This window comes from Adiantum capillus-veneris, chromosome 26 (assembly GCF_014529385.1).
Source record: "Adiantum capillus-veneris isolate H3 chromosome 26, ASM1452938v2, whole genome shotgun sequence".
NCBI lineage: Eukaryota > Viridiplantae > Streptophyta > Polypodiopsida > Polypodiales > Pteridaceae > Adiantum > Adiantum capillus-veneris.
The window spans coordinates 36,029,379-36,044,560 of NC_140956.1; the positions used below are offsets into that span (position 1 = coordinate 36,029,379).

At 38.3% G+C, this 15,182-nt stretch overlaps 1 protein-coding gene and 1 long non-coding RNA gene across 3 annotated transcripts in view; both read right to left on the minus strand.

Moving 5' to 3' along the window:
- Window positions 1-7,857: 7,857 nt before the first annotated feature.
- Window positions 7,858-9,255, minus strand: LOC147423259 (uncharacterized). Its single transcript, XR_015186681.1, has 2 exons — window positions 8,496-9,255; window positions 7,858-8,385 (listed from the first exon to the last, which is right to left on the minus strand). It is a non-coding gene; the product is annotated as an uncharacterized LOC147423259 (long non-coding RNA).
- A 1,304-nt stretch (window positions 9,256-10,559) lies between these two features.
- The window catches only part of LOC147423260 (Plasma-membrane choline transporter family protein), a 64,757-nt gene continuing 60,134 nt past the window's right edge, over window positions 10,560-15,182 (minus strand). The window contains exon 7 of one of the 2 annotated variants that reach the window (XM_086501152.1): window positions 10,560-11,111. In XM_086501152.1, the coding sequence (XP_086357278.1) occupies window positions 10,887-11,111 (225 nt within the window). In that variant the 3' untranslated portion in view covers window positions 10,560-10,886. Of the gene's footprint in view, window positions 11,206-15,182 lie in introns of both variants that reach the window. The other variant, XM_086501153.1, reaches the window with a different exon arrangement.

A 15,182-nucleotide genomic window follows, 5' to 3' on the forward strand; every position in this document is an offset into this window, starting at 1 on the left:
TGGCATGCTCATAAAAAACCATGAAAAACTTCACTTATCAAATCAAAACTCACAAAACAACTCATTAAAAGATTAAACGTTTTGAACAAAAACATTACACTTATTGCACCAACCTTAAATGATAGATCTTATGTCTAGTATCAATTATTGAACAAATGACGAGGTAACTACTGGGTCTATGTCGATGAAGATGGTACTACTGTATCTATGTCAATGACGATGAAGACGACAAGGGGGTATTGATGGGTCTTGTCGACGACGACGATGAAGATGGCGTCATGTAAAAATGATCGTCTTTTGGCTTGTCTTGCCAAGAAAACGTTGGGTTACTACTGGCTACTGTGGCAAAGAAATTAAGCAGCTCCAACATGCAATTGCTGCACGCTTCCTAGCTAGTCAAAGATTAAACCAATGTACCCAAAAATATTGTGTTATTTCTACTAGTTGCTACTAGTATAAAAGAAAATGATATCATGTCAAACATAGACTAGTTGCTACTAGTATAAAAGGAAAGGACAATATCATGTCGAACATAGACTAGCAGACTACCATTGCCTATGTCTTAGTTTGTAGAGTAGTTCTATCTGCATGTGTGTTTTTCCACTTGTGAGTTGTCAATCAGGAGGCGATTAGTCTTAGAGTGCAATGTGCATAGATAGGCATGATGAGTCTCTAGAGAAACGTTGTGACTCATGACTTGTAAGTGATAGCCAGAACATAGTGACTAAATGAAGAGACTGAGAGTCTGAGGGAAGGGGTGAATGATTACTTGATTGCAAGAAAGGGCCCTTGTGGATGTCCTAGTATCCGGATGCCCATAATATCTCTCTCTCTCTCTCTCTCTCTCTCTCTCTCTCTCTCTCTCTCTCTCTCTCTCTCTCTCTCTCTCTCTCTCTCTCTCTCTCTCTCTCTCTCTCTCTCTCTCTCTATCTATCTATCTATCTATCTATCTATCTATCTATCTCCCTCTCCATAGCCCACACAGCCACTCTACTAAAATCTCCAACCATTCCTCCCAGTCTCAAGAAGCCTCCCCCTTGCACCTATCCATGATCCACGTCTCCCTACCAACTTGTAAGATGAGTGTATATGGATCCCTTGTAAAATTCAATAAATATTTATTTATTTAAATAGCCTTAGAAATATCAAAATTTGATGAGTTTCGACCCCCGTCATCTCTATATAATAGGTTTGCTCAGGCTCTGTTTAGACAGATGAAAGAGGGGGAAAGGGGCATGATTTCTTGGTGTTGGCTCCTAAGTAAGTGAGGTCCAATGCAAGGATGATTACTTCATGTGCGTGCACGTTCTCCACCTAGTAGCAGGACAAAGTGCAACCAATGTTGATGCCCGTGAATGTGATGCCCATGTGGACTAAATGTGGACTCACTAGACATTGTGAGCTAAGTGTGAATGAGTGAACTAGTTGAGCTCATATGTGGATAGTCTGTGAACTTTGTCAACAAGAGGCCACAACATCCAATTTATGGTGTAACTTTCCTATATCAAAGCACAAGAGTGCACCAATGTCAAATGGTAAAGCGGTTGCCTTGGAAAGGGTAGATTATGTGAGCCCAACCTACTATATTGACTGTGTGAAGGCATGTAGACACTCATCAATTGTGTTTACCATGGGGGGAAATCGGGTTGACAACGGCTAACATAGATAGCATGATCTTGTCTGCCTTGGAGAGGAGGGTGTTGGTCTCTAGATGATTGGGTGTAGAGCCGTGATATAGGAGTGCAAGGGGCCATATAAAGTGGTTGGAGGATGAGTTGCAAGCATGAGAGATGAGAGCGGAAAAAGGGAAAGAACAAGGGGTCTTGGGGTTGCACGTGGACAGGTAAGTAGGATGAGTTGTAGGCGGCTAGGAGTATGGTGTTTGCACACAACACATAGGAGAGGATGCTGGCGGATGAGATGTAGGTGTGAGAAACAAAAACAGCAAGATGGAAGCACTAGGGAGGTTATTTTACATGTAATCCCGGTTTTTTTGGGACACTCAATTAGTTCAAAGACTCCAATTACTTGCTCTCCATTTGTCTACCCTCAATCTCTAGTTTGAATAAATGTTTTATTTTACCTAGACTCTTGAACCAAAAGTACTCAAAATTCCCAAGGGTTTTTCATTTAAACAATTGGAGATCCCATTTTTATTTTACACATACATAGATGGTTCTTTATTTTGAGAAGAAAACACCCTATCATGCCTGATGATGGTTACACAAAACATCAAGCATTGGCAAAAGGGGTTAGCCAAGAGAGCATGAGGCTTATACCCCTTCCCTTATACCCCCCCCATACATATGGCATGAGCATGACTTATAGGGGGCCACCCCTATTGTGTACGCTTATATGCGACCTCCAAAACACCCCCTTTTGTACACTCACCTGGTACCATACAAAAATACACAGTGAATCCCTCCACCTAGTAACCTGGAAGGGCCTTGTGTTTAGGGCGTGTGTGTTGTTGTATTAAACTTAACACATAAACACAAAAGAGCATAATGTTCAAAAGACAAGTGGCTTTAGATATCTGAGCAATGATTTGTACAAAAGTGACTCAGTCTTATATTCATTTTCATATAGACTATAATAAGAATGAGGCATCATTTCATTGATCCTATACAAAAGAAATGAAACTTTGGAGGTCATCCAGGTTGAATCAGCAGGGATCTTCAAAGCCGGACATTACCTAAGCCAAAAAACTTTTAAGTAAAGATAGCATTCTCACCTGCATCCATATAAACAAGACAACAGATTTGTTAGTCTTGAATATGCATTACAGGTGTCAAATAGCCTATCAGTTGTTATTCTTGTCCTACTTAAAAAAACTTTTAATATAAACTACTATCCAAAATAAATTTAGAGTATATAATAGTGTAAAGCAACAGAAGGCCATCACCCCTTCTGATGTAAGTGGTTCAATCTTAAGTATTTTTCTTTATTCCAAGTTAAACCATATTTTTCAAATGGTATCCACCAGATTAGAAGGCTATCACCCCTTTTGATTCAAGTGTCATTCGCTATTTACAAAATGTACTTTATTTAAAATCTTATTTTTTTGTTTACAAAATCCAAGCCAATCATATAATTTAACTTTCCTTTAAAAGAGATTAGAAGTATGAAGTATCCAAGTTAAACCATATTCTCCAAAAGATAAGCATGACTAAACCTTTATTCAAACACTTTAATCACAAAGGCATCCCTTTTGATGCAAGTGGCTTGTCTTTAATGTGAAAAGCTGTATTTTGCATATTTAATATGAATGAATCTTTAAGAAATTTTCTTTTATTTTCAGTGTGAAGTATCGAAGATAAGCTATAATTTTCTAGAGTATCTAATAATTTAAGCCAATTTATCCAATGTTTTTGAGAAAACTATATTTTTTTGTTTTTTAATCAAAATCGTACACCATGCCTAAACAATGGTAAAGCTATCCAAATATCCAATCACAATTAGGAGTGATCGCATCAAGGACCCAAAATTGGTTATTGTGGGAATCATTAAGCCACCCAAGTATCATAAGTTAGAAAAAAACATATTAAAGCAGAAACCATATTGGTGTGTAACCTTTTCCTTCTTTTTGAACTGATAACCAAAGCATAAAGGTGCTTTCTATGTTAAGACAAAAAAGACCAGCTAATGAAATATCTAGGTGTGGATGCTTAACAATAGTCAAGAACATCTGTTAGATGAGTATTTTATACTAGAAGGAGCTAGCTAAATTCAATGAGAGCCAAGCAATCTCAATATCATAGGCTAGTTTAAGATCATATCAGTTCCAAGTAGGGCAACCACTACAAAATCTGCCAGATCTAAAAGAGTGGTTTGATTCAAGATGATATGCATTTGTACATAGTATAGTGTTGATAGAGAAGGTAAGATCAAAAGTGAAACCAATCATCCAAAGGCTCCAAAAATACCTAGCATAGAGAATCAGCTAGAGGCTATCCATTACAGTTTACATTTAAGCCAAGCATTCCCTATATTGTCGCAAGAAGCCAAGGTTAACAGGATCCATTTATCCATGTAGGTAATATCTTGATGTCCATTTATCTACTTAAGTATTCACTAGCATCAGAAAAATTCCTATTTGTAAAGATTTTTCCAAATTTTTCTAGATTTGAAAAAATGTCACAGTAACTCACGATCAACAAAGCAAAGCCAGCAATAGGAACATGTCATTAGATATTAATGAAAATTTGGGAGTACAATAGAATAACCATGAAGCCTATGAGCAACTGCCAAAATAACATGAAAGCTAGGCACCATTCCACATTGTGTGTGTTTTTTTCAAAAATATATCAAAGTAGAGACCACTCCACAGAACGACACAAGCAGCAGACACAGAAAAGCTCGGTCTCGATGCAACTCATGAGGGAAAGATATAATTACAATTAGTACTTTATATTCAAAGTGGTAGGTGGTAGTACAAGTTTCCACACAAATAGCCCCTATCCAGTATATTAGTCCAACTGAGTAGAGTTTCCGCCAAAAGGGAACATGATTAGAACAAGAAGCAACCCGACCACTAGACAAAATAACCATCGGATCCATATTCACAAATTGAGGATAGTATAAATAGAAAGGAAATATGGTAGTTGACCAAAAATCTCACTTTCATTATACCCAACAAAAGCACGGATTTACCCATTGAGGGAAGTATCAAGTCGAGATTCATGAAAAATACCCATACAACACAGTAACTATCAACTTCATCATGCATAGGCTATTGAGGAGAGTGTGGGGTAATCATAGTAGGGTCATCAGAAGGCTATAGCAAGAAAAGGCAATCATAGTCAAGTCTAATGACCAGGTGTGTGTGTGTGTAAAACTACCATGTCCAAGTGGAGGGATAAAATTAGTTTTAGATGAATCTAAGAATCACCAAAAAGATTTTTATTAATCATCCTCGTGACAATATAACCATTAGCACCATCAAGCTTGGCATAAGCCAGATTCTCCTATTGAGGACAGTACATGCATGGTATTCCCCCATAAACCCGAAGTGACCCACATACAAGCCATCTTTTCACACATTATGGGTAGTCATATCCAAGAAGGCCTTAGACCAAGTCAGGTAAAGATTCTAGCATTAGCCAACCAATGAGTTTTATTTAAACAGAGGTAAATCGTTATTGTGTGTGTGTGTGTGTGAAGGATTTGGGTTCAATTGTAGTCATGGTTTCTCTAGTGCATTTAGATGCATTAGAGATCTACTTAAATATGTATATGACTCTTGTAAATGGGAAAGAGAACAGGTAGTTTTTTTAGGGGTTGGGAAATCCTAAGGAGGCTGGTTCTTCCTCTAGTTGAGTAGTAAGTGAGAGATTCGGGTGGTTAAGGTGGAAACTCAAATACAGTGAATCTTTCTTTGGCAAATAACCCCGCAAGCCTTAGCCATAAGAAAGAGGCATTGTTTGGGTTACCTTGTCAATTCCTAAATTATAGTATTTCCCAGTCCATTCATGAATTTTTCATATGGAGACATGTGTTACTCAGTAAGTAACCAAGACCAGCTAATAGTGTGGAATCCTACTTATTTTATGAGAGAAAATGTCACAAATAATTTAAGCTAAGTCGCGTTTGATATTTTTCTCCAATTGGAGTAGTTCCACTAGATGAGCAAAATAGTTAAGGCAGTTGACAGGTGAGGAGTGAGACTCTTTAAGGATGTGTTTAACACTGGTTCAGTACTTGGACACTAAAATGTCCTAATGTCCTAATGTCCTAATGTCCTAAAACTTGGAAAAAATTGTAGGTCATTTCTACGCTCCAAAGAATGTCAAATGGATTTTTCTGGGATATCTACCGATGGAGAAAATTTAAATATGAAATAAAAAGCCATTTTTGATAAATAAAAAAGTTTTTACAATTTAAATGGGCACATCAATATCCTCCTACCCACCCATATTGAATGATTTTTTTCCTAAGCCAAATGGTCACTCTATATACTTACAAACACCACATAGTCATGTAATTCAGAGCCAACATTTTATTTTTTAATGATTTATGCATCACATACTAGAATCCGCATACACTTTTGTAGACATGGTATTAAAGAACCGTTTGTTAAGTTAAATAGTGATTCTCAAAACAACTTTATAGAGTTTTTCTTATGTAGTATACCCATGGGGAAAGTCGCACACTATGTAACTTGGTAGAAATTCATTATGATTTTGCCTTGGTATTTTCTACAAAATGATCCAACAAGGAAACTGTAGTGGTACCAAACTCGTGTTAAGACAGAGAAATCAGGGCTCTAACAAATCTATTTTCAATAAAATTAAGATCCATGGTACAAATATGAGATCCAATACTCTCAAAATCTTAACAAAATTTAATGTGATCTTTACATAACAAGAAAAAGACAACCATACCTTTAAAAATTATTATACAAAGATGCTTTTGATAGGTTTCAGATACTTCCAACCAAACAAAGCATTCTCAACAAGGTGATGGTTTCCAAACTAGTATCAAAGTCTTTAGAAAAGAAAATCTAGATGGGTATACATCAAAAAGCTTGTTGAAAAAAGGGCAATGAACATAGAGCAGGTTACTTGGATCCTCACTTTGGTTCAATTTCCTTCTTCTAAAGTAGCATACCAAGACCTTTAAGAGTTCATAAGTCAAGTAAAGGCCTAATCTAAGGACTTCTCCCTCTTTCTCTAGTAAAGCTTCTTGTTTTCTCTCTCGAAAACTTGGGATTAGATGAAGTAAGGGTTAGTAAACAAGAGTAAGACCCACAAGGTCAAGTTAATGAGTTGGTCTCTTCAAAGAGAGGGTAGCTTCATCATCCAGATAAATTTTATCTTTGAATAACTTTAACCCAACTGAAGCTACTATATGAAGCCAAGAAAGTGAGCAATGCATGAGCCTTTATTTCCTTCAATACTTCAAGCATCTCTAAGTTAATGTCAAGGTACTTGCCAAGTCCAAGAACCATGTGCATAATGTGTGGTTTTAATTTTACTAATGGTAATAACAACTGAATAGTTCAACTATTACAAATGGCAACTAACATCGAGCGATAACAGATTTATATTAAAACCCAAATACCAGATTCTGTACAAGAATGATAGAATGAAAAATCATTAAAAAAGAAATGTGTTTATCTATAAGCCGAAGATTCTTCTTTGAAGAGCAACCATCAAAAGGAAGACAGAGAGAGAGAGAGAGAGAGAGAGAGAGGGATCCTCATCTGCATTCATACAAAAAAAAACAAATATTTGTGAGTCCTCCATGCGTTTTGTAGGCTTCAAAGACTCTTTACTTGTTATCGATGCCACCCAAATTCCTAGATTAATTATTTCAGTGTTTGATTTTAGTAGAATATTTTTTCATGCCTTATTATGAAGTAACAAAATATTCAAATGTCTATTTATCAAACTCTTTCAAACTATGTGAGATTCCTCACGCATTACCATCCCAAAGTGATATTTCCCTTGTATCTTATGCATTTGATTCAAACAATAAATAAGAAAGAAGACCAATGGTTTTAGCACATGAATAACCCAAATCAAAAGGCCCTCCTTTGTAGAGGTCGTTTTATTTTAAAAGAAAACTATTCTCGGTCATGACCACAAATAGAACTCGAGCTTTCCCCTTTTTTTTAGAAACCAAATCCTAATGTCTACTTCAGGAAACCAACTAATATGAGGCCATCGGACATGTTACCCCACGTGTCTATTTGACACCCTCAATTTTTGGAGGGGATCTACGGTCTCAGATCATTGTTGATCGTAGGCCGTCTATTCATTAAGAGGAAAAAATAAATTGGGTGGGATATGACCTCACAACCTCCCCATCCCAAGACCAATGTGTTACCGCTACGCTATTGCACACGTCTTGATAAGCATGTAGAACGATAGCATCATATTGTGTAGATCTGGCTTGCCGTGATCTTAGTTCACAACGAGTTTACCTCGGGTTCACATCGAGTTTACGCCATAATACTATAGTACACATACTTTGCAGAGTTCACATCTAGTTTACATGCAAGTTCACAACTAGTTCACATTTGTCCGAGTTTACATCCAGTTTACACCTCGTTTACATCAAGTTCACATCTGGGATCAATGGTTGTGATCTTCGCCGACAAACAACGCCAATTTTCAACCGTAGATCCCCTCTAAAAATTGAGGGTGTCAATTAGAGACCAGGCATGTTACCCTCAAACACAACAGCCATTCAGTGTAAATTTACATGCAACACACAAATTTAGTCCCAACTTCTCATTGGTAGATATCTGAGTCTAACCAATAAGATGTTTTGAAATAGTTTCTCCACTAAGAAAAGAATACCAACCCCATCCTTTTGTATAAGAGATGTTTGTAACCAAGTAAAGCAAGCACCATTTTATGGTTTTAAATCCACATGAACCTGCAAAAAAATACCCCTAGAAACATCAACCTAGGGGCAAATCTTTATAGCAATACTCAGAAAAAAACATATGTTAAGACAAGACCAGTCTATGACTGAAAAACAATCACCATAAATCACCAGCCAAAGGCGAAGTTGCAAGTACTGAGCATATTACTGGTCGATACCCAAACCTGTCATTATGTAATGATTAATAGCACTATCGTACAAGGAAGAAACCCTTTAAGCATTCTTAGTATACCAACAACAGAAACAGAGAAAACCAAAACCATTTTATCCTCTTGAACAGAAGTCTCCCTCGAAGATAACCATATGAGTTGCATTAAAAACACAATTATTCTCAAATTGAGGACAATCAAAAGACCAGAGCAAGTACCCTCATAAAGGGAGCTTTATTATGAGAAATGATTATCCTTTCTAGGATAATCAACATGGATTCCATGGGTGCGGGAACCGATTGTTCCACGATTGTATGGGAGCATATGCCCACAAGAGAACACGATTTCGTCATGATGCACTCAAGAATGCAAATGAGAACCACCAAAAAAAAATCACAGAAAGTGCACACAAGGTCTAAGTGAGCACCAACAAGGGAAGTGGGCTCACCTCTTTGTATATGCTTGAAGGAGGATCTCTATGTATCCATGCATGAGCTTCAAGAGGTTGCTCAAGTTCCTCTGCTACAGACACTCAAGCAATCTAGAAAAATGACGAAGGCACGCTTCCTCGAAAATAGTGCACGGTTCAATTGCAATCTTACTAGATTTTAGTACCCATCTGAAATCCCATCATGGCTCTGATCTACGTCCAGTCAAGGAGAGGGCTCACCCCTTTTCACCTGTTTAGAGGGAATACCTATGGCATGAGTGCCTTTCTTGACAATCGTAAAGATCCTCAATTTTTGTCTTGAGAGTTCTGGTATGGCCAGATAGTAAGTCAAGCAAGAGAAGCCCACATAGAGGTTGCTCGAGCTCCTCTGATATGGAGATTGGAGAGACCTAGAAATATGATGAAGACACTCTGAAAAAGTGCATGGAGATAAGGTTCTGGTATGACCAGATAGTAAGTCAAGCAAGAGCAGCCCGCATAGGTGGGTGGGTGGGTGGGTGCGTGGGAGGGCGCTCCTAGTCTTTTACAAGAATAGGGTGCCCTTCAAATCCTAACAATGGAGAGAGAGTACTGTGACTATCGTTGTAGCTCATTCACTAAATAACTCAAATGCCCACACTTTTTGACATCCTTCCAGTGTTGAAAGGAGTTATATAATGCACTGCTTAAATGGCTATGCACTAGATATGAGCGAACCTAGTAATTAATGAACTAATACAGACTGTTAAGCTAGTAAAATGGGTGCACCTTTTTATCTAGTCAAAATTGTTCAAGTTCTCAGCATGCCTCTCATGAAGTATATTGTGTATACAAGATATGATAGAAGGATAGGATTCACCGCTTCTTTCTATGTAAACTGTAACCTCAAACAAGCGATGATTAGTAAAAGGAACCCCCACTTGAGGGAGGAGACGAGGAAGGAGAAAGAGACACAGCGATTGAGACAAGATAGGAGAGACCGACGAGTAATTAAATGGTTAATCACCTCAAAAAGTTTGGTGACCAAAAAAACTTCTGAGATTTTTTGGGCCTCTGAATGGAGGGGACTGACAAATTTATGTGCATCTCACTAGATAACATTTTGTTGGCACCAGATTTCGAGATGGAGGCAGTTTTGATGCAGATAATTTTTTAGCCGGTCAGCACTGCTTTTTCTTTTTTGGGACTCTCTCTCTCTCTCTCTCTCTCTCTCTCTCTCTCTCTCTCTCTCTCTCTCTCTCTGCAGGCTGTGCGCCATTGTCTGTTTTCAAGCGCACCTGTTTCACTCATTTCCATTTAGTAGAAAGATAATCGATACTCGACAATATTCTTCAGTTAAATACATATCAGATGCAGCCACCAGAATATGTTTAACGCCTTTGGACAGGAAGCCTAACTGTTGAATGATGTAGTTTCTGTTAAACAAGCAGCTCAATAAAAGAAAATCTGCGAATTTGAAGGTTGAAACCTTAGAAACAGACCAAAGAATTCAGGTGGGACTCGAACACTTGTATTTACCTGCCTTGCTTTTTGCAGGATCCCTAATTCGAGCCAACACAACATGTTGAACAAGAGCATTCTGAAGATTAATAGAAAAACCGACGACCAGTAATATTTTGATTAGGCAGAGTCACATAAACTGATTACATCTTGTACTGTGCAGGGTTACCCCTCCTGGCACATTGTGAAATGCCCGTTGGATGAACAAGCCCACATCTTGTTGAAAGCCTGCTAAAGACATTACTTCGCAGGATATATACAATATCACAAGTCTACAAACAATTTTTCCCGCCTTTTGAGTCGGCTGATGCAGGGAAACAAGTACAAGTCCAAAGGTAAGCTTTGGTAGAAATCAAAGAATTATATTGAAAGTCCACAGCCGCTAAATGTTCCCTCAATGTATGTTACAACAGCTACCACATGGTGCGCACACCTCTACACTCTTCACAAAATGCATGTGTGTGATCTTTGGCAAAAAGGATTGAGACTAAGATTGTATTGACAAGAAAATTTACAAGCCACAATCCTGTAGTGGTAACCTCCTCATGGAAGGGACAGCACATGATGTTCAGATACGTCGTGCCCGCTTCGGTGTTGTAACCTCTGGTGGAGAACTTCACAAATCTCCTTGTAGAAACCTGCGTCCCATTGATTAATCAAAGATGGATCCATTGCATAGCATATGTAGAGTGAAGTCACAGCACTTTCTATGATTACCACTGTCAATCCAACCTGTAAACACAACTCCTTTTAGTAATTGTGTATGTTTCAGATTGCACTTTCTATGTTTACCACTGTCAATCCAACTTGTAAACTACACTTCTTAATGCTTTGTGCAAGTTTCAACATTGTGAAGAAAATGGGTGAAAACCCTCCGGAATATTGGTACAAGTACATATGCTCCTAGGAAACTAGTCAGGTGACAAATAAAAGTCTTTCCCTCTACATTCGCACACACAATGCCCATAGCCTCCGCGGAGCCGCATCAACACTAGAGGTAGAAAAGCAAAGAAACAAAGAAAATAGGGCAGCTTTTTCTTTCTTTTTTCTTTTGTTGGAGGGAGATTTCGAAGAACATAAAAATCCAAATCTCTCACTTGGCGAGGAACTGTAAGTTGGTGAGAACTTCTTTTTCTCTTCTGCTAGGGTTAGGCTCAAGAAGAACAAAAAGAACATAAAAATCCAAATTCGTCAAAGTTAATAACAAAAGACCAAGAATTTTTGCAAGCTCATGCTGATTGTTTCTCTAAGGTTTTTCTTGGAGAGTTACTTCCTGAGAGCTCTTAAGATCATACCATTGATTTGATACTTGGCAATACGCCACAGAGTTGGCTATCTTATTGAGTAAGCAAAGCCCATAACAAAGAAATAATGAGCCAAGTTAAAGAACTTCAAGAAAAGGATCTAATTCAACCTAGTACTTCGCTCTTTTGTTCACCAGTGCTACTTGTTGTAAAGAAAGATCGATCTTGGAGAATGTGCATTGACTGCACAGCTCTTAACAAAATTGCCATCAAGAATAGGTTTCCTATACCCACAATCGATGATATACTTGACAGACTACAAGGTTCTTTGTGTTTTAGCAGAATCGATCTAAAAAGTGGCTAATCATCATATCAAGATCACTCCCAGAGATGTGTACAAGACCGCATTCACGACATCCTTCGGATTGTACAAATAATTGGTGATGCCTTTCGGTCTCACAAATGCTCCTGCAACGCTCAACAAGATGATGGACCGGATTTTCAGAGAGCATAGACAGTTCGTGGGCACCTTCTTTGATGACAACATCGTGTTCTCTAGGAATGGAGAGGAACACGCACTGGAGAAATACAAATTGATCATCAACGGGAAGAATTCCTACCAAAGATACACTTTTTGGGACACATCATCTCAACAGAGGGTGTACACTTTTTGCGACACGGCCAACATAGAGGCCACATCTTAAGAACATGCATGAATTTTGAAGTTTCTTAGGTTTGTGCTTGTATTACAAGCGGTTTATTAGAAAATTTGTGGAGATGGCTTCCCCTTTGCGTATCCTTACTTATAAAGGTGTTCCATTCACTTCGTGATCCTCAAAAATTGCAACGTTTCAAACACTCAAAGATAAGTTGAAAAAAGGTCATGATTTCATATTGCCTAGTTTACAAAAATAGCTTGAGGTTTACTGCGATACTTGTGATAGCAGTCTAGGTGCGGTCTTAATGCACGAAAGTTGAATGTTCTCTAGACCTGAGAGGGTTGCACAAATCTACAAAAAAGAGTAGTTAGCATTGATACACTCTCTTACTCAGTGGAGGCATGTCTTACGGTTCATGTTATGAGAGAAGAATATGGTGGCAGATGTGTTGTTTGGTACATCATCAAAACTTTGAAGAAATGCTCAATCCATATGTTACAGATCTCAACATTGCAAACATCTTGGCAGGATAGTTATAATATCAAAGAAGGCTAATTAATGCGTAAATCCATGTGTGTAGCACGTGGACCAAGGCAAAAGGTGTTGATGGAGTGCCACATTCCTCCTTTTGTTGGACATAGAGGCATCGAGGATACCTTGAAAGGGGTGGAAAAGTATTTCTACTAGCCTTAGCTCAAGAAGGACATGGATGAGTTTGTGCGCACTTGTTTGGTGTGTCAAAAGGTAAAGTTTGACAGACACAAATCAGCAAGACTCCTACAGCCTTGGATTCTTGACCAACTGCTGAAAATTTTCCATGCAGCTAAGTAGTTGAGCTTTAAACAACTTTTCGTCTTCTTCAAGAGTTGTAGGAACTTTCTCTATGCCATGTGAGGAAGATCCCTCTTCAATTATCTCGTCTCTCTTCTCTGCCATAATGACATGCTCTGTGTTGCTTTCACCCACAACGATCCACTTTGAACTCTTTGAAGAAAAAGTGTCTATCCTGTCGATGAAACCATATTACCGGCCACACAGTAGAGGGCCATACCAATTCAATTACCTATTAATTTCACACAAAGGATTGAGAAAAAGAGAGCACACAAATGCAGACTAGTAACTAGATTGTCACTGCACACATGAAGAACACCTTGTAGGCCTCAAAGACTAGTGCACCTTTTGGTATTTCTTTATTCAATTGAAAACAAACGATCCGAACACCTAAAACAAACGATCCAAACAAGCTGTCCAAACCTGTCAAGAGCTGAAATTGCAGGTTTTCAACCCAATTTCAGTAACATAACGGTGCCAAAATCTCTGTAGGTCAAAAGTACAAGTCTAGAATGGATTCCCTTGCATTTCATAAGCTTTCCGGTGAGTTGTAACCATAGTAACAAGAAATGGCGTTAAGGGGCCCGAAACGGAAACGACCCGAAGAATCTTCGTTTCGAACCTTATTTTTTTAGGGGTCAATTTGAAGGAAAAAGGCAGGGCTTGAGCATCTGCTCCAGATGGAGGAGCTACAGGAGGGGTAGTTGCCTAGGGGAGGATGGTTTGACTCTGAGTTTCTTCTTGGAATACTGTGGTCGAGACCTCAATAGTGCCTACCAACACATTTTGCACACTAAGGAGATGCCTGACAGAGCAGGTTTCTTGTAGACCGTAGGTTGAATGTTCAGAATTTTTGTCATATAAATTCTGAAGTTTTGTAGAATATGAAATTATGATCATTGACTTATGTTTCTAGGCTTCTTGGTTTTTTAAATAAATAAAACAAAGCGTTTCCGAACCGTTTCGACCGAGGTTGAAACTCAAAAACTCCGGTTTTTCCGTTTCCGTTTCTATTGTTTCCGTTTCGGGTTGTCACTATGGCTATAACTAAATTTAAGCATGCTGTAATTTCTTGTTTTGGTCACTGACAGATGCCCAAACTCCTGTATAACCACCCCAAAGCATCCCAAGTGTTATCTTGCAATTTAGGTACAAAACCCCAAACCTACAAATAAACGCAGCAAGCTGAAATTCTCTGTTTCTGATCGTTTTGAGCGGAGCAAACGTGTCTTTTGATGTTTCGAGAGCTCTTGCATGCAATAAGACGCTTCCCTTTTGATTTGGACAAGTATTCATGCGAGAAAACTCTCTTGTTTTTCAATCTGTCGCAATGGAACTATTCGTACATGTGGGGGATTAGCAATTAGCTAATCCGGTTCTTGTTCAGAAGGCTCTTGCCTTGGCAAACGTGCATAAAGCCCACAGGATTGTACATAGTCATCTGAGGAGCCCTTTCTGGTTTACCTTCGTAACCCCTCCCAACTTATAAAGTTGTTAGTAAAATTCAATTTAGGCGCAAATATGCTTCCATACTCGTCAGAATTCAGTGCTGACTGGTCGGTTGACGAACCTAGATTCCTTATGTGAGAAACCCATTTGGCTATAGCCGTTTCACATTGACCATGCAATGTCCACTTGCACCTTTTCAAGGGTTTCAAGGAAAACAAGTAAAAGATTTTATTTTATTTTATTTTATTTTTTTATTTTTTTATTATATATATATATATATAATACATATTTAAAGAAGGCAACAAGAAAAATACACCTCTTGTTGACAAAGTATAGCTACAGACTTTTTTCTAATCTTCCGAAGACTCGAAGTGGGCATGATGGTATTTGGACCATAATTAACAGAATTAGCAAGCACGCTCACTTTGTACCAGTAAAGTGAAAGCCGACCATTTGGCTAAACTATTTTTCTCGTAGATTTTCAGACTACATGGCATCCCTACTTCTATAGTGTCAAATAGAGACA